The 26,670-nt window shown below is 44.1% G+C and overlaps 1 protein-coding gene across 3 annotated transcripts; it reads right to left on the bottom strand.

Moving 5' to 3' along the window:
* Window positions 1-124: 124 nt before the first annotated feature.
* Window positions 125-25,812, bottom strand: LOC110534131 (phosphofurin acidic cluster sorting protein 1). 3 transcript variants are annotated; one of them, XM_036933233.2, is made up of 23 exons: window positions 25,261-25,812; window positions 19,681-19,768; window positions 17,945-18,034; window positions 17,650-17,775; window positions 17,346-17,490; window positions 16,895-16,986; window positions 16,670-16,753; window positions 16,348-16,565; window positions 16,152-16,245; window positions 15,980-16,057; window positions 15,685-15,836; window positions 15,432-15,567; window positions 14,648-14,752; window positions 14,415-14,521; window positions 14,136-14,311; window positions 12,774-12,884; window positions 12,255-12,372; window positions 11,636-11,678; window positions 11,406-11,448; window positions 11,164-11,299; window positions 10,787-11,025; window positions 10,482-10,601; window positions 125-3,111 (listed from the first exon to the last, which is right to left on the bottom strand). In XM_036933233.2, the coding sequence occupies exons 1-23, from the start codon at window positions 25,455-25,457 to the stop codon at window positions 2,993-2,995; spliced, it is 2,817 nt and encodes a 938-aa protein (XP_036789128.1). In that variant the 5' UTR covers window positions 25,458-25,812; the 3' UTR covers window positions 125-2,992. The 3 variants fall into 3 exon arrangements, with proteins under 3 accessions (XP_036789128.1, XP_036789129.1, XP_090043030.1); XM_036933234.2 differs by having other exon boundaries at window positions 14,157-14,311; XM_090186904.1 differs by lacking the exons at window positions 125-3,111; window positions 10,482-10,601; window positions 10,787-11,025; ... (2 more) ...; window positions 11,636-11,678; window positions 12,255-12,372 and having other exon boundaries at window positions 12,538-12,884; window positions 25,261-25,806.
* Between the last annotated feature and the right edge of the window lie 858 nt (window positions 25,813-26,670).

The following is a 26,670-nucleotide window of genomic DNA, read 5'->3' as shown; positions in this document are numbered from 1 at the left end:
TTTAACAGTGACACCTGACGATAATTGGTGGTACTCCTTGAATCTTTGATACAACAGCTTACAGGAGCATAAGCATTTGGTTCTGAAGATCTCACCCCATCCACAATATGACAAGCTGATACACTCGAGTTTATTTAATTGAGTTTAATTTGTTTTATTCCTTATGTTTCCGTCTTTTACGCTTTAATGACAAAACAGAAAAGTCTTCAATCAAATAAGTAAGATGACCGCTTCAAGCACATCATTGGGACAAAGGTATATCTGCAGTGTGTGTATGTATACAGCTGGGAGAACAAGTATTTGATACACTGCTGATTTTGCAGGTTTTCCTACTTACAAAGCATGTAGAGGTCTATAATTTTTATCATGGGTACACTTCAACTGTGAGACGGAATCTAAAACAATCACATTGTATGATTTAATTCATTTGCATTTTATTGCATGACATAAGAATTTGATCACCTACCAACCAGTAAGAATTCCAGCTCTCACAGACCTGTTAGTTTTTCTTTAAGAAGCCCTCCTGTTCTCCACTCATTACCTGTATTAACTGCACCTGTTTGAACTTGTTACCTGTAGAAAAGACACCTGTACACGCACTCAAACAGACTCCAATCTCTCCACAATGGCCAAGACCAAAGAGCTGTGTAAGGACATCGGGGATAAAATTGTAGACCTGCACAAGGCTGGGATGGGCTACAGGACAATAGGCAAGCAGCTTGGTGAGAAAGCAACAACTGTTGGTGCAATTATTAGAAATTGGAAGAAGTTCAAGATGACGGTCAATCACCTCAGTCTGGGGCTCCATGCAAGATCTCACCTCGTGGGGCATCAATGGTCATGAGGAAGGTGAGGGATCAGCCCAGAACTACACGGCAGGACCTGGTCAATGACCTGAAGAGAGCTGGGACCACAGTCTCAAAGAACCATTAGTAACACACTACGCCGCCATGTGTTAAAATCCTGCAGCGCACGCAAGGTCCCCCTGCTCAAGCCAGCGCATGTCCAGGCCCGTCTGAAGTTTGCCAATGACCATCTGGATGATCCAGAGGAGGAATGGGAGACGGTCATGTGGCCTGATGAGACAAAAATAGAGCTTTTTGGTCTAAACTCCACTTGCTGTGTTTGGAGGAAGAAGGATGAGTACAACCTCAAGAACACCCTCCCAACCGTGAAGCATGGAGGTGGAAACATCATTCTTTGGGGATGCTTTTCTGCAAAGTGGACAGGACGACTGCACCGTATTGAAGGGAGGATGGATGGGGCCATGTATCGCGAGATCTTGGCCAACCACCTCCTTCCCTTAGTAAGAGCATTGAAGATGGGTCATGGCTGGGTCTTCCAGCATGACAACGACCCGAAACACACAGCCGGGCAACTAAGGAGTGGCCTAGCCAGTCTCCAGACCTGAACTCAATAGAAGTTCTTTGGAGGGAGCTGAAAGTCCGTATTGCCCAGCGACAGCCCTGAAACCTGAAGGATCTGGAGAAGGTCTGTATGGAGGAGTGGGCCAAAACCCTGCTGCAGTGTATACAAACCTGGTGAAGAACTGCAGGAAACGTATGATCTCTGTAATTGCAAACACAGGTTTCTGTACCAAATATTAAGTTCTGCTTTTCTGATGTATCAAATAATTGTCATGCAATAAAATGCAAATTAATTACTTAAAAATCATACAATAAAATGCAAATGAATTACTTAATCATACAATGATCTTCTGCATTTTTGTTTTAGATTCCATCTCTCACAGTTGAAGTGTACTTATGATAAAAATGACAGACCTCTACATGCTTTGTTAGTAGGAAACACTGCTGATTTTCCAGGTTATCAAATACTTGTTCTCCCCACTATATATATATATATATATATATATATATATGTGTGTGCATATATATAGTACACGTACCATACACAAATACTTGCTTAGCAACCACAAGCTTTGATGCAGACAAGTCTGCAAATATTCTAGATTTCTGTAGTGTTTTAGTGTTTATTTCAATGACAACCCATGCTACGCACACACATTCACAAGCATTTGGAGGTTCTCAAACAAAAACACACACTCGCAAAAGTAACAGTAACTCACAGAAAAATACTAAAAGCGAAAAACAGGTCCAATTACCACAAAACATTTCTGTAAATAAAAATCAATTGATATTACTTTCACCAAACTGAAAACTTTTTTTTTTATGCACAGAGTAACAACACTGAGGGAAATTCTATCAATAATATCAATGACCACTGAAATTTGCTTCACATAACACTGCTTGAAAAAAAAGAAAAAGTACAACACAGCCACAAGAACAGCTGGAGTTAACCTTGCCAATCCACTGAAAGAAGAGCCATAGCATATGAACGAGGAAATGCATCTCAAAAAAGGCAAATGAGTTATTTTGTTGCTTGAACCCACCTTAGAAAATAGGAACATGGCAAGCATTAAAATCTATGGCCTCAATCCATTAGCGCTGTCAATCCATGTCATCATGTAACAACTCTCCTTAATCATTGGCTTTTCTGTCCATTGTAGACTGCTCAGCAAGATTATTATAGTAAACATATAAATAATTAACAAACATGTTTGAAAAACTAAAACGATATTTGACTCCAACAGAAATCATCAAATGTTCAGTTAGTTTTTTTTAGTCTTCTAAACTTTGGACAACAATCAAATGAGGGTTTTCAAGCTTCTGAACTTGGCAGGTAAGTAATGCCTGGAGATAGTGAGGTTTCGAATAGGCCTAGCTTGTTTATCACTAACTACCAAGGAAGAAATCTGGTACTTTCTGTCCCTAACACTAAAACTGAAAATAAATAATATCAAAAATGAAAATAGTTTTTTTTAAACTCAAACTAAATAAAAAATAGTAAATCTGGTCTGAAAACTAGCAAACTGAACTTCAAACAAAAATAAAAAAAACGAATAGAAAAACACAACTATAATAACCTTGGTGCCCAGGAAGCATAGAGTGAGTGACCATGTCTGGGTTGGCCTCTAGGTGGCGGTCTTGTTGTAGCCAAACAGCCCCACTGGCAGGTACTTCACATGGGTGGGCCACTGGGCAGCCAGCTGGAAGAACTTCACATCAGTCCACTCCACGCCGTCCACAGACACTGAAAAATATCCAATAGTTTCATGACTCCCATCTACAAACACCGAAAAATAAACAAGCATGTTGAATCGGGTTCAGTCCCACTGGGCACAAACTGGTTGAATCAACATGGTTTCAAATGAACTTGTCAACGTTTTGTGGCGTGGAAAATACATTGGATTTGAAAAACTGTTGTTTTGAGGGGGAAATGTCAACTACAAGATTGTCATCACGGTAACCAATTTAACTTAGACAAACCTGGGCCGCACCTCCTACTGGAGAGTTGATCTATCTACAGCTTTCCATTTGGCCAACTCACCAAGGGTTTTAAGCATGCCCAGCCCTGCTTAGCGTTGATATTTGTCAAATGACTTCTACCAATGTGCTATCGTGAGTAGCACCTTAGAACCTGCTGCCCTATACACATAGACTTGAAATCAATGGACACTTTCACAATGGAACACTGGTCACTTTAATAATGTTGCATTACACATCAATTATGTATCTACTGTATCTTAGTCTATGCTGCTTTGACATTGCTCGTCCAACTATGTATATATTCTTAATTCCATTCCTTTACTTTAGATTTGTGTGTATTGTTGTGAAATTGCTAGAAACTTCTTGTTGGAGCTAGACACACAAGCATTTTGCTACACCCGCAAAATCTGCTAAACACGTATGTGATTATTGAGGGATCTCTTAACTAAATAGATTCACTGTTGCTATCGAAGTCATTACAAAGGGTAGGTTTAAGAGAGCAAATTAAATGTTACCATACTTTATAAGTCCTATATCATCAATGATACTATTTAGGCCTACAGTATATCTAGTATTTGCGAAGTCAACAGCTATTGTTTCAATTCAACCCAGGGTTCAACTTAAATAAAAAGCAATTAAAAAGTTTTTTTTTTTTCACCTTTATTTAACCAGGTAGGCAAGTTGAGAACAAGTTCTCATTTACATTTGCGACCTGGCCAAGATAAAGCAAAGCAGTTCGACACATACAACAACACAGAGTTACACATGGAGTAAAACAAACATACAGTAGAAAAATAAGTCTATATACAATGTGAGCTAGTGAGGTGAGATAAGGGAGGTAAAGGCAAAAAAAGGCCATGGTGGCGGAGTAAATACAATATAGCAAGTAAAACACTGGAATGGTTGATTTGCAGTGGAAGAATGTGCAAAGTAGAGATATAAATAATGGGGTGCAAAGGAGCAAAATAAATACAGTAGGGAAAGAGGTACAGTGCCTTGCGAAAGTATTCGGCCCCCTTGAACTTTGCGACCTTTTGCCACATTTCAGGCTTCAAACATAAAGATATAAAACTGTATTTTTTTGTGAAGAATCAACAACAAGTGGGACACAATCATGAAGTGGAACGACATTTATTGGATATTTCAAACTTTTTTAACAAATCAAAAACTGAAAAATTGGGCGTGCAAAATTATTCAGCCCCTTTACTTTCAGTGCAGCAAACTCTCTCCAGAAGTTCAGTGAGGATCTCTGAATGATCCAATGTTGACCTAAATGACTAATGATGATAAATGCAATCCACCTGTGTGTAATCAAGTCTCCGTATAAATGCACCTGCACTGTGATAGTCTCAGAGGTCCGTTAAAAGCGCAGAGAGCATCATGAAGAACAAGGAACACACCAGGCAGGTCTGAGATACTGTTGTGAAGAAGTTTAAAGCCGGATTCGGATACAAAAATATTTCCCAAGCTTTAAACATCCCAAGGAGCACTGTGCAAGCGATAATATTGAAATGGAAGGAGTATCAGACCACTGCAAATCTACCAAGACCTGGCCGTCCCTCTAAACTTTCAGCTCTTACAAGGAGAAGACTGATCAGAGATGCAGCCAAGAGGCCCATGATCACTCTGGATGAACTGCAGAGATCTACAACTGAGGTGGGAGACTCTGTCCATAGGACCTCAATCAGTCGTATATTGCACAAATCTGGCCTTTATGGAAGAGTGGCAAGAAGAAAGCCATTTCTTAAAGATATCCATAAAAAGTGTCGTTTAAAGTTTGCCACAAGCCACCTGGGAGACACACCAAACATGTGGAAGAAGGTGCTCTGGTCAGATGAAACCAAAATTGAACTTTTTGGCAACAATGCAAAACGTTATGTTTGGCGTAAAAGCAAACAGCTCATCACCCTGAACACACCATCCCCACTGTCAAACATGGTGGTGGCAGCATCATGGTTTGGGCCTGCTTTTCTTCAGCAGGGACAGGGAAGATGGTTAAAATTGATGGGAAGATGGATGGAGCCAAATACAGGACCATTCTGGAAGAAAACCTAATGGAGTCTGCAAAAGACCTGAGACTGGGACGGAGATTTGTCTTCCAACAAGACAATGATCCAAAACATAAAGCAAAATCTACAATGGAATGGTTCAAAAATAAACATATCCAGGTGTTAGAATGGCCAAGTCAAAGTCCAGACCTGAATCCAATCGAGAATCTGTGGAAAGAACTGAAAACTGCTGTTCACAAATGCTCTCCATCCAACCTCACTGAGCTCGAGCTGTTTTGCAAGGAGGAATGGGAAAAAAATTCAGTCTCTCGATGTGCAAAACTGATAGAGATATACCCCAAGCGACTTACAGCTGTAATCGCAGCAAAAGGTGGCGCTACAAAGTATTAACTTAAGGGGGCTGAATAATTTTGCACGCCCAATTTTTCAGTTTTTGATTTGTTAAAAAAGTTTGAAATATCCAATAAATGTCGTTCCACTTCATGATTGTGTCCTACTTGTTGTTGATTCTTCACAAAAAAATACAGTTTTATATCTTTATGTTTGAAGCCTGAAATGTGGCAAAAGGTCGCAAAGTTCAAGGGAGCCGAATACTTTCGCAAGGCACTGTAGTTGTTTGGGCTAAATTATAGATGGGCTATGTACAGGTGCAGTAATCTGTGAGCTGCTCTGACAGCTGGTGCTTAAATCTAGTTAGGGAGATAAGTGTTTCCAGTTTCAGAGGTTTTTGTACTTCGTTCCAGTCATTGGCAGCAGAGAACTGGAAGGAGAGGCGGCCAAAGAAAGAATTGGTTTTGGGGGTGACCAGAGAGATATACCTGCTGGAGCGCGTGCTACAGGTGGGTGCTGCTATGGTGACCAGCGAGCTGAGATAAGGGGGGACTTTACCTAGCAGGGTCTTGTAGATGACCTGGAGCCAGTGGGTTTGGCGACAAGTATGAAGTGAGGGCCAGCCAACGAGAGCGTACAGGTCGCAGTGGTGGGTAGTATATGGGGCTTAGGTGACGAAACGGATGGCACTGTGATAGACTGCATCCAATTTATTGAGTAGGGTATTGGAGGCTATTTTGTAAATGACATCGCCGAAGTCGAGGATTGGTAGGATGGTCAGTTTTACAAGGGTATGTTTGGCAGCATGAGTGAAGGATGCTTTGTTGCAAAATGGGAAGCCAATTCTAGATTTAACTTTGGATTGGAGATGTTTGATGTGAGTCTGGAAGGAGAGTTCACAGTCTAACCAGACACCTAGGTATTTGTTGTTGTCCACACATTCTAAGTCAGAGCCGCCCAGAGTAGTGATGTTGGACAGGCGGACAGGTGCAGGCAGCGATCATTTGAAGAGCATGCATTTAGTTTTACTTGTATTTAAGAGCAATTGGAGGCCACGGAAGGAGAGTTGTATGGCATTGAAGCTCGCCTGGAGGGTTGTTAACAAAGAAGGGCCAGACGTATACAGAATGGTGTCTGCGTAGAAGTGGATCAGAGACTCACCAGCAGCAAGAGCGACATCATTGATATATACAGAGAAGAGTCGGTCCAAGAATTGAACCCTGTGGCACCCCCATTGAGACTGCCAGAGGCCCGGACAACAGACCCTCCGATTTGACACACTGAACTCTATCAGAGAAGTAGTTGGTGAACCAGGCGAGGCAATCATTTGAGAAACTAAGGCTGTCGAGTCTGCCGATGAGGATGTGGTGATTGACAGAGTTGAAAGCCTTGGCCAGGTCAATGAATACGGCTGCAAAGTATTGTTTCTTATCGATGGCGGTTAAGATATCGTTTAGGACCTTGAGCGTGGCTGAGGTGCACCCATGACCAGCTCTGAAACCAGATTGCATAGCGGAGAAGGTATGGTGGGATTCGGTAGTCTGTTTGTTGACTTGGCTTTCGAAGACCTTAGAAAGGCAGGGTAGGATATATATAGGTCTGTAGCAGTTTGGGTCAAGAGCATCCCCCCCTTTGAAGAGGGGGATGACCGCAGCTGCTTTTCCAGTCTTTGGGAATCTCAGACGACACGAAAGAGGTTGAAAAGGGTAGTAATAGGGGTGGCAACAATTTCGGCAGATAATTTTAGAAAGAAAGGGTCCAGATTGTCTAGCCCAGCTGATTTGTAGGGGTCCAGATTTTGCAGCTCTTTCAGAACATCAGTTGACTGGATTTGGGAGAAGGAGAAATGGGGAAGGCTTGTGCGAGTAGCTGTGGGGGGTACAGTGCTGTTAACCGGGGTAGGGGTAGCTAGGTGGAAAGCATGGCCAGCCGTTGAAAAATGCTTATTGAAATTCTCAATTATAGTGGATTTATCGGTGGTGACAGTGTTTCCTATCTTCAGTGCAGTGGGCAGCTGGGAGGAGGTGTTCTTATTCTCCATGGACTTTACAGTGTCCCAGAGCTTTTTTGAGTTTGTGTTGCAGAAAGCAAATTTCTGGTTGAAAAAGCTAGCCTTGGCTTTTCTAACTGCCTGTGTATATTGGTTTCTAGCTTCCCTGAAAAGTTGCATATCACGGGGGCTGTTCGATGCTAATGCAGAACCCCATAGGATGTTTTTGTGTTGGTTAAGGGCAGTCAGGTCTGGAGAGAACCAAGGGCTATATCCGTTCCTGGTTCTAAATTTCTTGAATGGGGCATGCTTATTTAAGATGGTGAGGAAGGCATTTTCTAAAAATAACCAGGCATCCTCTACTGAAGTGATGAGATCAATATCCTTCCAGGATACCCCGGCCAGGTCGATTAGAAAGGCCTGCTCGCTGAAGTGTTTGACAGTGATGAGTGAAGGTCGTTTGACCGCTGACCCATTACGGATGCAGGCAGTGATCACTGAGATCTTGGTTGAAGACAGCAGAGGTGTATTTAGAGGGCAAGTTGGTTAGGATGATATCTATGAGGGTGCCCGTGTTTACGGCTTTGGGGAGGTACCTGGTAGGTTTATTGATAATTTGTGTGAGATTGAGGGCATCAAGCTTAGTTTGTAGGATGGCGGGGATGTTAAGCATGTTCCAGTTTAGGTCGCCTAGCAGCACGAGCTCTGAAGATAGATGGGGGAGCAATCAGTTCACATATGGTGTCCAGAGCACAGCTGAGGGCAGAGGGTGGTCTATAGCAGGCGGCAACGGTGAGAGACTTGTTTTTAAGAGGTGGATTTTTAAAAGTAGAAGTTCAAATTGTTTGGGTACAGACCTGGATAGTAGGACAGAACTCTGCAGGCTATCTTTGCAGTAGATTGAAACACCGCCCCCTTTGGCCGTTCTATCTTGTCTGAAAATGTTGTAGTTAGGGATGAAAATGTCAGAATTGTTGGTGGTCTTCCTAAGCCAGGATTCAGACACGGCTAGAACATCCGGGATGGCAGAGTGTGCTAAAGCAGTGAATAAAACAAACTTAGGGAGGAGGCTTCTAATGTGAACATGCATGAAACCAAGGCTATTACGGTTACAGAAGTCACCAAAAGAGAGCGCCTGGGGAATAGGAGTGGAGCTAGGCACTGCAGGGCCTGGATTCACCTCTACATCACCAGAAGAACAGAGTAGGATAAGGGTACGGCTAAAAGCTATGAGAATTGGTCGTCTAGAACGTCTGGAACAGAGCGTTAAAGGAGGTTTCTGCGGGCGATAAAATAGCTTCAAGGTATAATGTACAGACAAAGGTATGGTAGGATGTGAATACCGTGGAGGTAAACCTAGGTATTGAGTGATGATGAGGGCGATATTGTCTCTAGAAACATCATTGAAACCAGGTGATGTCATCGCATGTGTGGGTGGTGGAACTGAAAGGTTGGATAAGGTATAGTGAGCAGGGCTAGAGGCTCTACAGTGAAATAAGCCAAAAACACTAACCAGAACAGCAATGGACAAGGCATATTGACATTAAGGAGAGGCATGCTTAGTCGAGTGATCATAAGGGTCCAGTGAGTAGTGATTCAGACAGCTCGCCGGGCCATCAGTAGCAAGCTTGCATAGATGTTTTTAGCCACCTCGCGCGTTTCCGTCTGTAAATTAGTGGGGTTCCGTGTAGTAGAGGGGATCAATCAAATTAGCAAAATAGATATAGTTATAGTGACCCAATATAAACTGTCCGATAGACCTATTCAGATAGCAGCCGATAAGACAGCTAACGATTAGCGGGCCGCAGATGGGAGTTCAGGTAACGTCGCGGATAACTCCATCGGGCAGATAGCGTCGGTAGTCCAGTCGTGAAGGCCCGGTGGGGCTCCGCATTGGCAGTAAAACGGGTCCAGATAGGTGATTGTAGCCCAGGAGTGGCTGATGGAACTCTTTAGTCACACGGATAGCAGATAGCTAGCTGCGAGATCCAGGTGTAAATGTCCAGAGCTTGCGGTTGAAATCCGGAGATATGGAGATATGAATATCAAATAAAAATGTAAATGCATTTGAAATAAAGTTTGATTTGATTTAGTCCTATTCTTGCATTTAAAATTTGATTTGATTTTCCGTCCTATTCTTTAACTTAGATTTTTGCTTCAGATGGAGACATGAATTCAACATATTAATTATCAATTTGTAGACCAACTGGAATTGAAGCCAGACTAAATCAGTGGCACAAAAGATACATCTCCTTCAGATGTTGATATTTGGTCGTGTCGACAACCAAAACACAATTCAATAACACTTTTGCGATAGAGTAAAAAACCCATCTTAGAAACTAATGTAACAGTATTTAATCAACCTTAAAATCCATGGCCACATTGAGGCTATTGTAACTATAAATGTATTCTGTAATCGTAGAAAGCGTGCATGGTCAAGATAGCATGCAACGGTCGCAGGTCAGTGGAGATCTTCACAATTGCTATTATAAATCTGCACAGCATCTCTTAACAGCCTTGATTACTTGCACTATGCGCTAACAATGTAATCCCAACTGCAATCCAGGTTATGTGGTTGTGCTATTAGACGAAGCACAGTGAACTCATTAGGTTGAAGAATAAATAAATATCTGACATTGTATTCCCATTTCTGCTTTTAGATTGTTGATAACACAGTTGGGAATTCAACAAACTCCTAGCCTTCTTTTTTGAGTGGGTGAATAAAAAAAAAAAGGTTGAAATCTCATTGATCAACAGCTCAACCAAATATGACCCACATGTCCACGTTGAAATGACGTGGTGTACCTTTTAGGCTGGTCTGCTGCTGCTTGGTAGAACAGATGAGTCTGGTGATGCCCTCAACCACCTGGCTTTTAGAGTCCACATCCCTCTCTTTGGGCTTCTTCCCCAGGAATATGGTGGAGACTGTGGACACGGAGGAGATGAGCACACAGAGAGGGGGGTTCAAACCAAAACACTTAACAGCATGCATCTATTGCATACTTCTCCTTTCAGTTAGTACATTTACTTAGTTATTATCTACCCCAAGTTAGTTGATTGACAAACTGCATGTGCTGGACAGTCCACTATCTTCCCACCCTCCTCCTCACCTTTCTTGTTCTTCTCCTTGGTGACCACAGTCATAGCCATGGTGTTGGCCTGGGGCTGGTTCTCAGTGGAGCCCCCTCCTGGCAGCCTGCTGACCTGCAGGGAACGGAAGGCACTCTTCAGGGTGTTCTTGGAGCCCTTGTCACACCGCTCCCCATCCTTCTTCCGCTCTGAGCATGTCGCTACCCAATAATCCACCGTCAGCCCAATAGTGTCCACCCCATGGGACATATTAGGGCTCCTGGGAGAGAGGTAGAGAGTGTGGCAGACAGTGTACAAAAAACAACTATTGCTCAACAATGTACTCAAAAACGTGTTTAACTGCAGGGATGGGAATTAACTTCTCATGTTAGACTGTTGTACACTGTGGTTGTCATACCCCAGACCGCTACTCAGGGAGGGAGACGGAGGTGGGGTGACAGCCTCTCTGGTCATCCCTGTGGGAGATCCATGGGCGGGTGGGGAGGTGGAGGGAACAGCCAAGCTAACACTAACAGCCTCCTCAGAGTCTCCACCTGTAGGCCCAAATCAACACGGTCCTTAACACTGCTCATGGACAGACTGGAGAGAGAAAGATAAACATTAACAAACAATAGGTTAAGGACAGAAATATGAACCCACCTGAATAGGCCGGATTCGGTTCAATCAACCCTACTTTCACCACCTGTTTCACACACAGGGATCAATTCATTAGTATCAGCATTACACTCCAGGGTTGTACTTGGGAATCGTTTGGATATCCCTCGTCTGTCGGTTTGCATTGAAGCAATAATTATGATAGAGGCATCATTTGCCAAATTGACTGCCTCAATGTTAGTATTGATGGAAACCATCAGTACTGATTTACTTACCCCAACAAAGGGAACAAATTTCTGGTAAGAGTCTTCGTCATATCTGGTAAGGTGGAAATAATGAGTGGCCAATAAAATATTTGTCTTCCTAAAACATACCTGATTAACATCATATAAACTGAGTGTACAAAACATTAAGAACACATTAAGAGCACACCCCCCTCAATTCGTCGGGGCATGGACTCTACGAGGTGTCAAAAGCGTTCCACAGGGATGCTGGCCCATGTTGATTCCAATGCTTCCCACAGTTGTGTCAAGTTCACTGGATGTCCTTTGGGTGGTGGACCATTCTTAATGCACACAGGAAGATATTGTGTATGAAAAACCCAGCAGCGTTGCAATTCTTGACACAAACCGGTGCGCCTGATACCTACTACCATACCCCGTTCAAAGGCACTTCAATCTTTTGTCTTGTCCATTCACCATCTGAATGGCACAAACACACAATCCATCTCTCAAGGCTTAAAAACCCTTCTTCAACCTGTCTCTTCCCCTTCATCTACATGGATTGGAGTAGGTTTTAACAAGTGACATCAATAAGGGATCATAGCTTCCTGTCGTGTGCTCTTAATGTTTAGTGCATGCAGCGTTAATCAGCCACGCAGGCCACTCCACTCACGTCTTGTACTTGCAGGTGAGCATGGCCTCAGCGATAGGCAACTGGTGTGTGACAGAGACACTGCTGATGTACTGGCTGATCCTCCCAGCCACGTCCACGCCGTCTGCAGCTGGAGCCGCTGGGAGGGAAGGGGAACAGACAGTCAGTCTGTAGGGAGCGCAAGGCTGTGACCAGATCTGAACTGACTAACCCTAGTAACGAAGGAAGAGATGGGGCAGCTTGCAGAGAGCGCGTCCTCCAGTCAAATACCATTAATATGCTGATCAAGTCAGATTAAGTTCCCAAAGACACACGCTCGACTGCTTTCCAGCTCAGTGGAACTGTTTGTAAAACAAAGCATATTGATTTATAAACTGAAATAGTCCTTCAGTCTGTGTTGCCGCTAATAGCACAAAACGAAAAGCGCCCTCATCGGTTTCAAATGGGAAATGTTTGCGCTTAGCGCTCGTGGGAAATGGAGATGTGACGAGAGAGAGAGAGCGAGAGAGAGAGAGAGAGAGAGAGAGGTGTGGTGTTTACTAGAGTGAGGGGGCTCCAGGCGACTGAACAGGTCTCTCCAGGCATTGTCCAGGAACACAGAGCTGTAGCGAGGGTCCAGGGAGGCTAGGTGCTTAGCGACAGGGTGACAGCCTGGAGGCAGAGTAGAGGCAGCCACAATGAGTCACACACCCAACCCACTCAGTACTGCAGCTCTGAGCAGAGCAGCTGTACCATACTGCGCTTCAGCTATATGTGACATAATGACTGGAGCAACTCATTGTCAGGAGGAGGTATCAGAACATGAGAGTGGGTGTTTTTGTAAATCTTTGTTTATGCTTCAGCTGAAGAGGCTTATATATATATATATATATATATAAGCATTACATAACCATGCTAGATATGTACCATACTATCCCACTGGGCACAAACTGGTTGAATCAAGGTTGTTTCCACGTAGTTTATCAACATACTGTAATGTGGAATCTACGTGATTTTTGGTTGAGATGGAGACGTGAATATAAAGTCTCAATTCTTAATTTGTAGACAAACTGGAATTAACGCCAGACTTAAGTCAGTGGCACAGACTGAACTATCCAAGCAGAAGATTCATCTCCTTCAAATGAGGATACTGGATTGTGTTGACGACCAACCACAATTCAATAGGACTTTTGTTATCCAGTAAAATAGCCTAAAGTTAATCGCTATCTTACAAACGAATGTAACGTTCAACCTTAAAATGAGTAACACATCCATGGCCTCATTTTGAGATGACTGTAATTATAAATGTCTTCTTATGTAATCATTTAATGTGGCATGCATATAAGTGGTCGCGGGTCTGTGGAGATCTTCACAATTGCTGTCATAAATCTGTGCAGAATCTCAAACGGCATTGATCCCTCACACCATGTACTTTTAATGTAATCTCAACTGCAATCTTGGTCATTTGGATGTGCTATTAGATGAAGCACAGAGTGGTAACACATTCATCTCTTGTAATAAGCAAACAAAATATCTGACATTGTATTCCCATTTGAACTTGGCTGTGCTTTTTAAAAATGGTTGAAAGCGTAGTGAAGGACCTTTGGGTGACAAGTAAAAAAAAAAAAATCGGACATTGTTTTTTCATTGGAATGTGGTTGTGCTTTTAGATGGTTGAAATCCTAGTGATGACACGTTGGAAATTGAACTAACTTTCGGATGTCTTTTTGAGTTGGTGAATACAGGTTGCAATCTCATTGAGCATCGTCTCAACCAAATATTACCCAATTTTCCACGTTGAAATGACATGGTGTGCCCAGTGGGAAACATCTTTACAGCGGTCACATTGTATAATGCTGATCTTTTAGACCCAAGCTCTGTGTTAAATGGTATATAACATATTCATATTACTGTTCTCAGGACCTGAACCGGTCTCTCTCTCACCCAGGGGGACCACCAGGAAGCGGATTAGGCTGAGCCAATCAGATGTTTTGTTGGCCAGCTGAGTGACAAAGAAGTGCAGGATGGCCCCCAGGTAGCTCTGTCCCCCTGCCACCACCACCTTGACCGGCGGCGGCGTGGACGAGTTACAGTTACAGCTGCGGGGAGAGGAGGGCGGGTTAGTGGACCACAATATAATAGGTTCCCTTCATTACCACGCGATACATTGAACCAGCGAGTATTGATTCATTGGCTACTCACAACTTTTGGATGCGCGTGAGGAGGGTGGTGAGGACAGCCTGAATCTCCACCCCACAGCAGGTACACACTAACGGCTGTTTTTGAGCCAGCAGCACCTCGGACACATACTGCACACACGTTTACCAGAGGCCACAAACACATAGACACAGATGAACACACATACGCAAAGTAAATATGTCCACAGGGGAATGGAGGAGTGAGATAATGGAGGTGAAGATTGAAGTGAAGAATACCTGTCCCTGCCAATCACTGGTGTTGACCAGGACCAGGCTGTCCGGGAGGGTAGTGTCTGAGGAGAAGATCTGATTCAACTGGTCATACACAGCCTTCCTGGGCACCTGCACCCACACACACATACACACACACACACATACACACAAAGTCAAATTCTGGGCATATTCAAATACATTGTCAAAAACTGGGCGCACACACGCATGCTTCAATGAAATCCATCAACACAACAGGACAGTGCTGTGCCTGTATGCAGCTGTAAGCGAGAAGTCAATTGCGGGTCTCAACTTCCTGCTGAGAGTAAGAATCTCAGAACACACAAGGTGAAACTTCAATATTCGGTAGTAGTTGGTAGTAGTTTTCCTCTTGTGATGTCAGTCACTGACAGTCACTCAATTAACCCATGTCAGCTCACCTTTTACAGATTGCTAGGTAAGTTAGTCTAGCCAGCTATATAAATGTTGTAGTATGTCATGGCTGAATTACTGACCAGGCACATCAAAGCTCGATGCCAGTAGCCATGATCTCCTGAGGCCCCCCCCCCCCCCCCCATTGATTTTGTTAGTCAGTCTCCCTCAGAGATTATATGAACCTGTCAAGTAACTGCAAAATGTGTAGAATTGAAACATTTTCTCTGCCCCAAAACTAAATTTGTATTAACTTTAAAGCTAAACATTTGCAACAGGATCACCACTCTGGATCACCCTCTGCAAACAAATCCTCAGCTCCATGGTGAGTATGGAGTATGGGTACGGACTAGCTCTGGTTAGGGTGAGGGGGGGTTACCTGTGGGGTGTGGCTGAGCTCCGGTGACCTTTCACTGTCAGAGCTGTTGGTGCGTTCGCTTAGGGGCTTGGACAGCGCTCGCCTCTCCTTCATTGGTGTCCCACGTCTCTGCCTGGGTGTGTGCCCGCCATCCAACCTGGAAAAAACACACACCTACTCACTGACAGTCAGTACCCACACAGAAAATATGACTACGGCAGAAAGTGAAGGAGCGCACTTTGTGTGCGTGTGTGTGTGTGTGTGTTAGACTGACCTGGGGGAGGGCATGGTGGTGTAGGGCATGCTGGTGTGGCTCTCACTCTTGCTGCTCCTCAGTTCCCTCATTGGGGTCCTGGGTAGCTGCTCTGGGACAGAGACAGTGATGCAGGGGGTAGTGTCCAGAAACATCTCCGGATCAGTCAGCACCTAAACACACCGACAGACAGCCAGACAGAAACACATCTTAACACCGCACAGGCCTCAAAACACTGAAATACAGAGGCCACCAATGAGAGAGGGGGAAAATAAGAGAGGGAGCGAGGGAGGAGGGGGAGGTTAGAGGGTCTCACCAGGGTGTCTGTCTCAGAGTCGTCCAAGTTGCGGGAGCGAGAGCGTTTCATCTTGCCTGACGGGGGCTGCTCTCCTTGCTGAAAGTCAGACAGCAGGAAAACAGTGGTAAGAGGGAGTGCCAGAGGACATCTGGACTTAGAAGGCCCAGCCACCCTCATGTACTGTACTCACTGGGCTCAGGGTGTCTCTGGGCAGACTGCACCTGCTGTTCAGACTGCCAAACTCGGTCTGCGAGCTGGACTGGGACATGCCCTCAAAGAAGGGCCTGAACGTTCAGAGAGAAGAGAGATTGCCAGAGTTCTGTTAGGTGGATGTTTGTCAGAACATACATTTCCGTTACCTACAGATAAGTCCGACTTCTCATGACCTGAGTTTGGGTTTGGGTGTGCTGAGGACGCTGTCCGTCTCCTCCATCTCTGGCCCGCTGTCATTGGGGTTGTACATCTCCAGACTGTCATAGAGCTCATCCAGGTCCTCCTCCACATCACGGATGTGCTCCTGGGACACATGCTCCAGGCCAAAGTCCACCTCATCAGACACCTTAAACCTCTTCAACAAGGCCACAAACTTCTGCTTGATGTTGGGCTGCCGGGTTAAAGGAACACGTAGATATCAAACTGGTTGACTAGAACAGCGGCAGGTAGTCCCAACGCCACAGAGACAGGCAGACGAGTAGACTGGATGCTTACATGAGCTCTGGTGATGGAGGCTGTAGAGGTGAGTTTGTGTCTGTGCTTCTTCTTCCTCATGTCATCCTCTTCGTCAAACAGATACTGGAGGGAAAAAAAAGAGGGAGGGTCAACTTCGTGCTCAAACCGGACAAACCCTCCATCCACTCTGCTGTACGCCGGCTTAAATGCTTGTAATGAAGCAGTGTGGTATTTTTCTGAGTGTCGCTCCCCCCCCCCCCCTACCTGGCTGTGAGCAGGGTCATCACTCCCGTCCTGCTCTGATGAATAGCTCTCCTCGTCTTCCTCCGAGTAGTTGTCAATGTCAGGGGAGCGGTCTGGCAGTTACAGGGAGCCAGATAGGAGATGTGTTATGTATGGGTGTGGGGTTCCAGTAGGATGTGAAAACTATTTAAACCTTGTGTCATATGGACAAGGCAGTGGCTGACTCGCTCAAAAGACGAACATGGATGATTGCATTTACTGACCATGGTGTGGCACGTACACATTGAACTGTTCAATACACTGACATTCTGGAGACTTAGACAACTCCATATAAGCAAATTGCCGAATACAAATAAAAAAGTAAGAAGAATAACGTTTAAAAGAAAAAAACATTTTACTTTCTGATTCCTTGTTCATGGCCTTATCGCCCTCGAGCCTGTCCCCTTTGTCTTTCACTCTGTGTCTCCCTTACCAGACATCTTGGCCTTGGACATCTCGTGGTCGATGGGCTGGCTGGAGAGCGAGTAGACCCTCATCTCGGCCACAGGCACAGCCGTGTCCTTCACCGTGGTGTGGAGACCCAACACACGGGCTCCCTCACTGGGGTGCTGCATCACCTGGGGAGGAGAGAGGAAAGGGGGTCAGTGAGAGAAAGAGAGATTTGGGGGGAGGGGGGGGGGACAATTGATGGCGTGTTGTACAAACAAAAGCCTGAATGATGGCAGTCATGGCAGTTAACGGCAGTTAACGGCTGCGGTGAGGTGTTGCCCTCTTACCTCTGCCATGTTGATGAGGCCCAGTGCCAGGGTCTTATAGCCCAGAATGGTGCGGTTCTTGTACCTCTTCCTCCTCTGCAGCATGATCTGCAGTCTGTTGGCATCTCGCTTCAGAAAATGTGGATACTGGAGGAAGTAAAGATGAGAGATGGCGAGGTTGACAGAATCAGACATGCACTTAAATCATGCACTGAAAATAGAATCTCTGGGACATTTAAAAAAAAGTATCTGACTCTCATCCACAATTCATTTGCATACACATAACTGTCTGTGCAAACACCCCACGGTAACTCACTTGCAAGGAGAACGTTAGCTGAAGATCGGTCTCGGTAAGTCCAGGCGATGACAACAGGATTTCATTGGACCGTAAAATGCGCTTTGATCCCTAAGAAGATATTCCAAACACGTTACAATACATCTCCTGCATATATTATCCATGGATTACAGATAAAAGGTTCTTATAAGTCACTAGTGTATTTAAGCAATAAGGCACAAATGGGTGTGGTATATGGCCAATATACCACGACTAAGGGCTGTTCAGCACAAGAAATAAGAAAAAAAAGAAAAAAACTTGAGTGTGCATAACTATTCACCCCCCCAAAGTCAATACTTTGTAGAGCCACCTTTTGCAACAATTATAGCTGCAAGTCTCTTGGGGTATGTCTCTATAAGCTTGGCACATCTAGCCACTGGTATTTTTACCCATTATTCAAGGCAAAACTGCTCCAGCTCCTTCAAGTTGGATGGATTCCGCTGGTGTACAGCAATCTTTAAGTCATAACACAGATTCTTAATTGGATTGAGGTCTGGGCTTCGACTAGGCCATTCCAAGACATTTAAATATTTCCCCTTAAACCACTCAAATGTTGCTTTAGTAGTATGCTTAGGGTCATTGTCCTGCTGGAAGGTGAACATCCATGCCAGTCTCAAATCTCTGGAAGACTGAAAGAGGTTTCCCCTCAAGAATTTCCCCTGTATTTAGCGCCATCCACCATTCCTTCAATTCTGACCAGTTTCCCAGTCTCTGCCGATTAAAAACATCCACACAGCATGATGCTGCAACCACCATACTTCACTGTGGGGATGGTGTTCTCAGGGCGAGGAGAGCTGTTGGGCTTGTGCCAGACATAGCGTTTTCGTTGATGGCCAAAAAGCTACATTTTTGTCTCATCTGACCAGAGTACCTCTTCCATATGTTTGGGGAGTCTCCCACATGCCTTTTGGCAAACGCCAAACTTGTTTGCTTATTTTTTTCTTTAAGCAATGGCTTTTTTCTGGGCACTCCTCCGTAAAGCCCGGCTCTGTGGAGTGTATAGCTTAAAGTGGTCCTATGGACAGATACTCCAATCTCCGCTGTGGAGCTTTACAGCTCCTTCAGGGTTATCTTTGGTCTCTTTGTTGCCTCTCTGATTAATGCTCTCCTTGCCTGGTCTGTGACTTTTGGTGGGCGGCCCTCTCTTGGCAGGTTTGTTGTGGTGCCATATTCTTTCCATTTTATAATAATGGATTTAATGGTGCTCTGTGGGATGTTCAAAGTTTCTGATATTTTTTTTATAACCCAACCCTGATCTGTACTTCTCCACAACTTTGTCCCTGACCTGTTTGGAGAGCTCCTTGGTCTTCATGGTGCCGCTTGCTTGGGGGTGCCACTTGCTTGGGGGTGCTACAGATTCTGGGGCCTTTCAGAACAGGTGTAGCTATACTGAGATCACGTGACAGATCATGTGACACTTAGATTGCACACAGGTGGGCTTTATTTAACTAATTATGTGACTTCTGAAGGTAATTGGTTGCAACAGATCTGATTTAGGGGCTTCACAGCAAAGGGGTGAATACATATGCACTTTCTTTTTTTTTTTTAATTCATTTTACTTCACCAATTTGGACTATTTTGTTACATGAAATTCCCCCCCAAAAGTCAATTTAAATTACAGGTCGTAATGCAAAATAAGAAAAAACGCCAAGGTGTTTGCAAGGCACTGTATGTACACTTTGTCGAAGGGACGGCGGTGTGTGTGTTAAGAGCGCCACCTGGAGTTTGACTGCGATGACAACAGATGTTAGGTCTCTGTCCAGCTCCTGAAGCATCACCAGCTTCTTCAGAGTAACTGTGAAGAGCCTGGGTTTAAGGAGAGAAAAAGGGGATATTCATATTTCTCTGTTTTAGTCTGTGAATTCAGTGAATAGGTACCAACAACATGAGAAAGTGTCAGTCGAGTCCTTGACAATAACAAATCTTTAAAAAAAATGTTGGCTGAGAGTGGTAGAGTATCACCCTAGATTTGTAATGCAAATTGTAAGCGGGAAATGGTTCGGTGAGGACGGTGGCCAACAAAAGCACTTTAGGAATATTAGGCTCCAGACATAAATCACAGATCAATGTATTCCTACGGGCAATTCGTGGTTCGAAGTACTTTATTTTTGGACAAAGCAGAGACAGATTGGCTGGCTGGGATTTATCTGCGTAGATGAGAGCTATTCAGACAGAACAGGACACTCAAGGAGAAACTAAAAAAATTGTCATCCTCTCAAGGTAGAAGCCACTATGGGCTCCAAAAGACACAACTAGGTCTACAGCCTCATTGTTGATTCTTAGCCAAACAAACTGCAGCATTGCATCTTGAATAACCTTTAATTCCATTTGGGTCCTAGGTGCAGCACTCGGCCTCACGTCACAAAGATCGGGTAATAGGAGATAGGCTGTTCCTCCCTAATTAAATGTCAAATTCACTACAAACCTTGGCCTCTCCACTCACTACACCATTAGAGAGAGAGATGCTGGAGAGGTCTACCAGAGAACATCTGATTGGGTTAGGAGATTAATGGTTAATAATTGATATATTCATTGAAAGCCAAATGCCAAACAGATTTGGCACTATAGGCTAAATAGAAATACACTACATTACCAAAAGTATATGGACACCTGCTCGTCAAACATCTCATTCCAAAATCATGGGCATTAATACGGAGTTGGTCCCCCCCTTTGCTGCTATAACAGCCTCCAGGAAGGCTTTCCAGTAGATGTTGGAACATTGGTGCGGGGACTTGCTTCCATTCAGCCACAAGAGCTTAAGTGAGGTCGGGCAATTAGGCCTGGCTCGTAGTCGGCGTTGCAACTCATCCCAAAGGTGTTCGATGGGGTTGAGGTCAGGGCTCTGTGCATGCCAGTTAGGTTCGTCCACACTGATCTCGACAAACCATTTCTGTATGGACCTCGCTTTGTGCACGGGGGCATTGTCATGCTGAAACTGGAAAGGGCCTCCCCCAAACTATTGCCACAATGTTGGAAGCACAGTATCGTATAGAATGTCAATGTATGCTGTAGCAATAAGATTTCCCTTCACTGGAACTAAGGGGCCAAGCCCAAACCATGAAAAACAGCCCCAGATCATTATTCATCCTCCACCAATCTTTACAGTTGGCACTATGCATTGGGGCATCCGCCAAACACAGATTTGTCCGTCAGATTTCCAGATGGTGAAGCATGATTCATCACTCCAGATACAGCGTTTCCACTGCTCCAGAGTCCAATGGCCGCAAAGTTTACACCACTCCAGCCGACGCTTGGCATTGATCATGGTGATCTTAGGCTTGTGTGCAGCTGCTTAGTCATGGAACCCATTTCATGAAGCTCTCAACGAACAGTTATTGTGCTGACGTTGCTGCCAGAGGCAGTTTGGAACTCGGTAGTGAGTGTTGCAACCGAGGACAGACGATTTTTACGCACTACTCGCTTCAGAGATCCCATTCTGTGAGCATGTGTAGCCTACCACTTCGCGGCTGAGCTGTTGTTGCCCCTAGACGTTTCCACTTTACAATAACAGCACTTACAGTTGAGTGGGGCAGCTCTAGCAGGGCAACATTTTTACAAACTGACTTGTCGGAAAGGTGGCATCCCATGACGGTGCCACTTTGAAAGTCCAGGCCATTCTACTGCCAATGTTTGTCTATGGAGGTTGCATGGCTGTGTGCTCGATTTTATACACCTGTCAGCAATGGGTGTGGCTGAAATAGCCGAATCCACTAATTTGAAGGGGTGTACACTATACAGTGCATTCAGAAAGTATTCAGACCCCTTGAGTTTTTCCACATTTTGTTACATTACAGACTTATTCTAAAACAGATTGATGAATAAAAAAATATTAAATCTACACACAACACCCCACGAGAAAGCAAAAACAGGTTTTTAGAAATGTATTAAATATAAAAAACATAAATACCTTATTTACATAAATATGGGACTCGAAATTGAGCTCATGATTTGGAAAGGCACACACCTGTCTATATAAGGTCCCACAGTTTACAGTGCATGTCAGAGCCAAAACCAAGCCATGAGTACAAAGGAATTGTCTGTAGAGCTCCAACACAGGATTGGGTCGAGGCACATTTCTGCAGCATTGAAGAGTGGCCTGCATCATTCTTAAATGGAAGAAGTTTGGAACCACCAAGACTATCTAGAGCTGGTTGCTTGGCCTAACTGAGCAATCAGGGGAGAAGGGCCTTGGTCAGGGAGGTGAGCCTGATGGTCACTGACAGAGCTCCAGATTTCCTCTGTGGCGATGGGAGAACCTTCCAGAAGGAAAATCTCTGCAGCACTCCACCAATCAGGCCTTTATGGTAGGTTGGCCAGACGGAAGCCACTCCTCAATAAAAAGGCACAAGACAGCCCGCTTGGAGTTTTCCAAAAGGCACATAAGGGACTCTCAGACAATTAGAAACAATATTCTCTGGTCTGATGAAATGAAGATAGAACTCTTTGGCCTGAATGCCAAGTGTCACATCTGGAGGAAACCTGGCATCATCATCAAAATGCTGTGCACCGACACTCCCCATCTAACCTGAAAGAGCTTGAAAGGATCTGCAGAGAAGAATGGGAGGAACTCCCCAAATACAGGTGTGCCAAGCTTGTAGCATCATACCCAAGAAGACTCAGGGCTGGAATCACTGCCAAAGGTGCTTCAACAAAGTACTGAGTAACGGGTCTGAATACCCATGTAAATGTTATGTTTCAGTTAAAAAAAGTTTTATACGTTGCAGAAATGTCTAAAAACCTGTTTTGCTTTTTCTTTATAGGGTATTGTGTGTCGGTTGATGAAGGAAAAAAACGATTGAATCAATTTTAGAATAAGGCTGTACTGTAACAAAATGTGGAAAAAGTCAACGGGTCTGAATAGTTTCCGAATGCACTGCATATAAACAGTTGAAGTCGGAAGTTAACATACACCTTAGCCAAATACATTTAAAATCAGTTTTTCACAATTCCTGACATTTAATCCAAGTAAAAATTCCCTGTCTTTGGTCTGTTAGGATCACCACTTTATTTGAAGAATGTGAAATGTCAGAAAAATAGTAGAGTGAATGTTTTATTTCTTTCATCACATTCCCAGCGGGTCAGAAGTTTACATACACTCAATTAGTGTTTGGTAGCATTTCCTTTCAATTGTTTAACTTGGGTCAAGCATTTTGTGTAGCCTTCCACAAGCTTCCCACAATAAGTTGATTGAATTTTGGCCCATTCCTCCTGACAGACCTGGTGTAACTCAGTCAGGTTTGTAGGCCTCCTCTCTCGCACACGCTTTTTCAGTTCTGCCCACAAATGTTCGATAGGATTGAGGTCATGGATTTGTGATGGCCACTCCAATACCTTGACTTTGTTGTTCTTATGCCATTTTGCCACAACTTTAGAAGTATGCTTGGGGTCATTGTCCATTTGGAAGACCCATTTGCGACCAAGCTTTAACTTCCTGACTGATGTCTTGAAATGTTGCTTCAATATTTCAACATAATTTTCCTGCTTCATGATGCCATCTATTTTTGTGAAGTGCACCAGTCCCTCCTGCAGCAAAGCACCCTCACAACATGATGCTACCACCCCCGTGCTTCACGGTTGGGATGGTGTTCTTCAGCTTGCAAGCATCCCCATTTTTCCTCCAAACATAACGATGGTCATTATGGCCAAACAGTTCCATTTTTGTTTTATCAGACCAGAGGACATTTCTCCAAAAAGTACGATATTTTTCCCCATTTGCAGTTGCAAACCGTAGTCTGGCTTTTTTTCTGGAAGTTTTGGAGCAGTGGCTTCTTCCTTGTTGAGCGGCCTTTCAGGTTATGTCAATATAGGACTCGTTTTACTGTGGACATAGATACTTTTGTACCGGTTTCTTCCAGCATCTTCACAAGGTCCTTTGCTGTTGTTCTGGGATTGATTTGCACTTTTCACACCAAAGTATGTTCATCTCTAGGACACAGAACGTATCTCCTTCCTGAGCAGTATGACGGCTGCGTAGTCCCATGGTGTTTATACTTGTGTACTATTGTTTGTACAGATGAAAGTGGTATCTTCAGGTGTTTGGAAATTGCTCCCAAGGACCTTGTGGAGGTCTACAATTATTTTTCCTGAGATGTATTTTTTATTTTCCCATGATGTCAAGTAAAAAGGCACTGAGTTTGAAGTTAGGTCTTGAAATACATCCAATTGACATCCAAGGTACTTGTCAACATACTATTTTCAGAGCTCACCATACAGTGTGTGGACCACTTTAAGAGGAACAAATCATTTTCAACCAGCTCTTCTTCAAATCCACCCACGTCTTCTCTCCATTTTCCCTGCCAGAGAGAGCACCCCCGCAAGCAGCCTTTACCTTATACAGGGGTCCTTCTAGAATCCACACGCAACCCCACTCCTGCCCCCTCTTTTCTATTGCTAGCCTACATCAAACACCTAACAATTCAGAGTTAGACAAAAAAGCAGTATCAGAAACACTTTTGAATATTGCTCAAATGTAACATTGTTAGTAATAGTGGAGGAGTATTCCCCGATTAGCAACGGTCCGTAGGCGTATGTATATCGGCATAAAAGTGTTAGCCAATCTCTTGCCTCTAAGTATATACTGTGCTGGACAATTATTTATTCTGACAGCATGTTGTTTTCCTGTGGGGTTTAGGAGCAGCTGTCTATGGCACCCTGTCGGTGTCCCCAACTGCTCAGGGATATGTTGATTTGGAGGCTTTACATCCTGGTCAGTCATGATCTTGCACTTCCTAATGCTGATTCTTCATAACCATGGTCCTCCAAATATATAGTTTTTCACTGTAAAGTTGAATGAGCTCTTCCTTTAAAATGGGAATCGTATGGTTTGTACTGCATATTGCCCCTTTAAAGACACTCCCTAACCTTCACTACCATCGGCAATAATCTATCACTGCAGGCTAAATGTATCTATGTGAATAGCACACTAACCTAATAACTGACAATTAATTTACAGTTGCAATCACCTGGCCTGATGGTCAAAACAAAAACTGCTGTCATACTTGGAGTAATTTGCAGCAGTGCAAAATGTGTATTATTCAAAGGCAAATACAGAAGTATGCTATTTACTTAAACTTTAATCATATTAAATGTTATTTTCATTAACTCATACATTTTTTACAACTTTTATTCAACCCTCCTACATAACTTCTCTTGAGGGAAAAACAGGTGACTTCTTCTCACTGATTCAAAATCATTCCTAAATCAACATCCGACCACAGAAGCCGATAACCTGTATGTGATCTGATCCAGACTGGAAACCACGACTGTCAGAACCAGCCATGGAGTTTAGGCGGCCATACCTGGGCACACAGCTTGGAGATGAGCGATCAATTTCCCAGGTCGCATACAGGTTCATTTGAACCGGACGGTTCGGGACGATCGTGACGGTCTTGTACGGCTGCATATGTGGAGATGGTGTGCCCCCAGTCCGTGGGATACCCCCTCTCTCCGACATACTGGAGGCGTTTTGGATGTGGAAGAAAATACCTTCTGTCATTCAGCTTCCTGACTTGTGCATAAAGATATTTTATCATATCCTGAAGCTTCAAATTGCGCTTTCATATCCACATAATTCCATGCCTTCTTGCTTGCATTTCATGCTTTTCTGTTCTGCAGTCCACAGTTGATGTGATATGCTCACAAGTGCGATGTTTTTATTAGCAGGAAGCGGAACTTGCCCTCCAGGGAGCACAAGAGAATAGCTACGCCTCTTGTTAAAGACGCACTCTTTACTTGTACAATCTCTCAACAATAATAATGTCAGAGTCAGAGCGTCACAGCAGGTGCATACGGTATGTTGTGTGCGTGCTCGATCGCTCTCTCCCTCTCGCCCTCTGTCCCACCCACACAGTGATAGAGTGCTATTATTGTAACGCGAGCCTCTCAGAGCTGCCATCCACACTATAGGGAGAGGAGGCATGGTACCAGCAGAGTGGTCCCTTGGAGCATTAGGGTATCCTACTCATTATTACACTAAACAAAAAATAAAGACAACAGTTCATATAAGGAAACAAGTCAATTGAAATACATTCATTAGGCCCAAATCTACAGGTTTGACATGACTGGGAATACAGATATGCATCTGTTGGTCACAGATACCTTAAAAAAAGGTAGAGGCGTGGATCAGAAAACCAGTCCGTATCTGGTGTGACCACCATTCGCCTCATGCAGCGCAACATATCTCCTTTGTGTAGAGTTGATCGGGCTGTTTATTGTGGCCTGTGGGATGTTGTCCCACTCCTCTTCAATGGTTGTGCGAAGTTGCTGGATATTGGTGGAAACTGGAACACGTTGTCATACGTGTCGATCCAGAGCATCCCAAACATGCTCAATGGGTGACATGTCTGGTAAGTATGCAGGCCATGGAAGAACTGGGACATTTTCAGCTTCTAGGAATCGTGTACAGATCCTTGCGACATGAGGCCGTGCATTATCATGCTGAAACATGGGGTAATGGCGGCAGACGAATGGCACCATTCGTATGGTATCTCTGTGCATGTAAATTGCCATTGATAAAATGCAATTGTGTTCATTGTCCGTAGCTTATGCATTCCCATACCATAACCCAACCGCCACCATGGGGCACTCTGTACATAACAGCAAACCGCTCGCCCACACAATGCCATACACGTGGTCTGCGGTTGTGAGGCCGGTTGGACTGGGGAGCCAAGTTTTTCCCCACAAAAGGGCTTTATTACAGACAGAAATAC

Source organism: Oncorhynchus mykiss, chromosome 10 (genome assembly GCF_057628025.1).
Source record: "Oncorhynchus mykiss isolate SJ-2025 chromosome 10, ASM5762802v1, whole genome shotgun sequence".
In the NCBI taxonomy this organism is placed as follows: Eukaryota; Metazoa; Chordata; class Actinopteri; order Salmoniformes; family Salmonidae; genus Oncorhynchus; species Oncorhynchus mykiss.
Note: the sequence above shows the minus strand (reverse complement) of the source record. Positions and strands in the feature narration are given on the sequence as shown.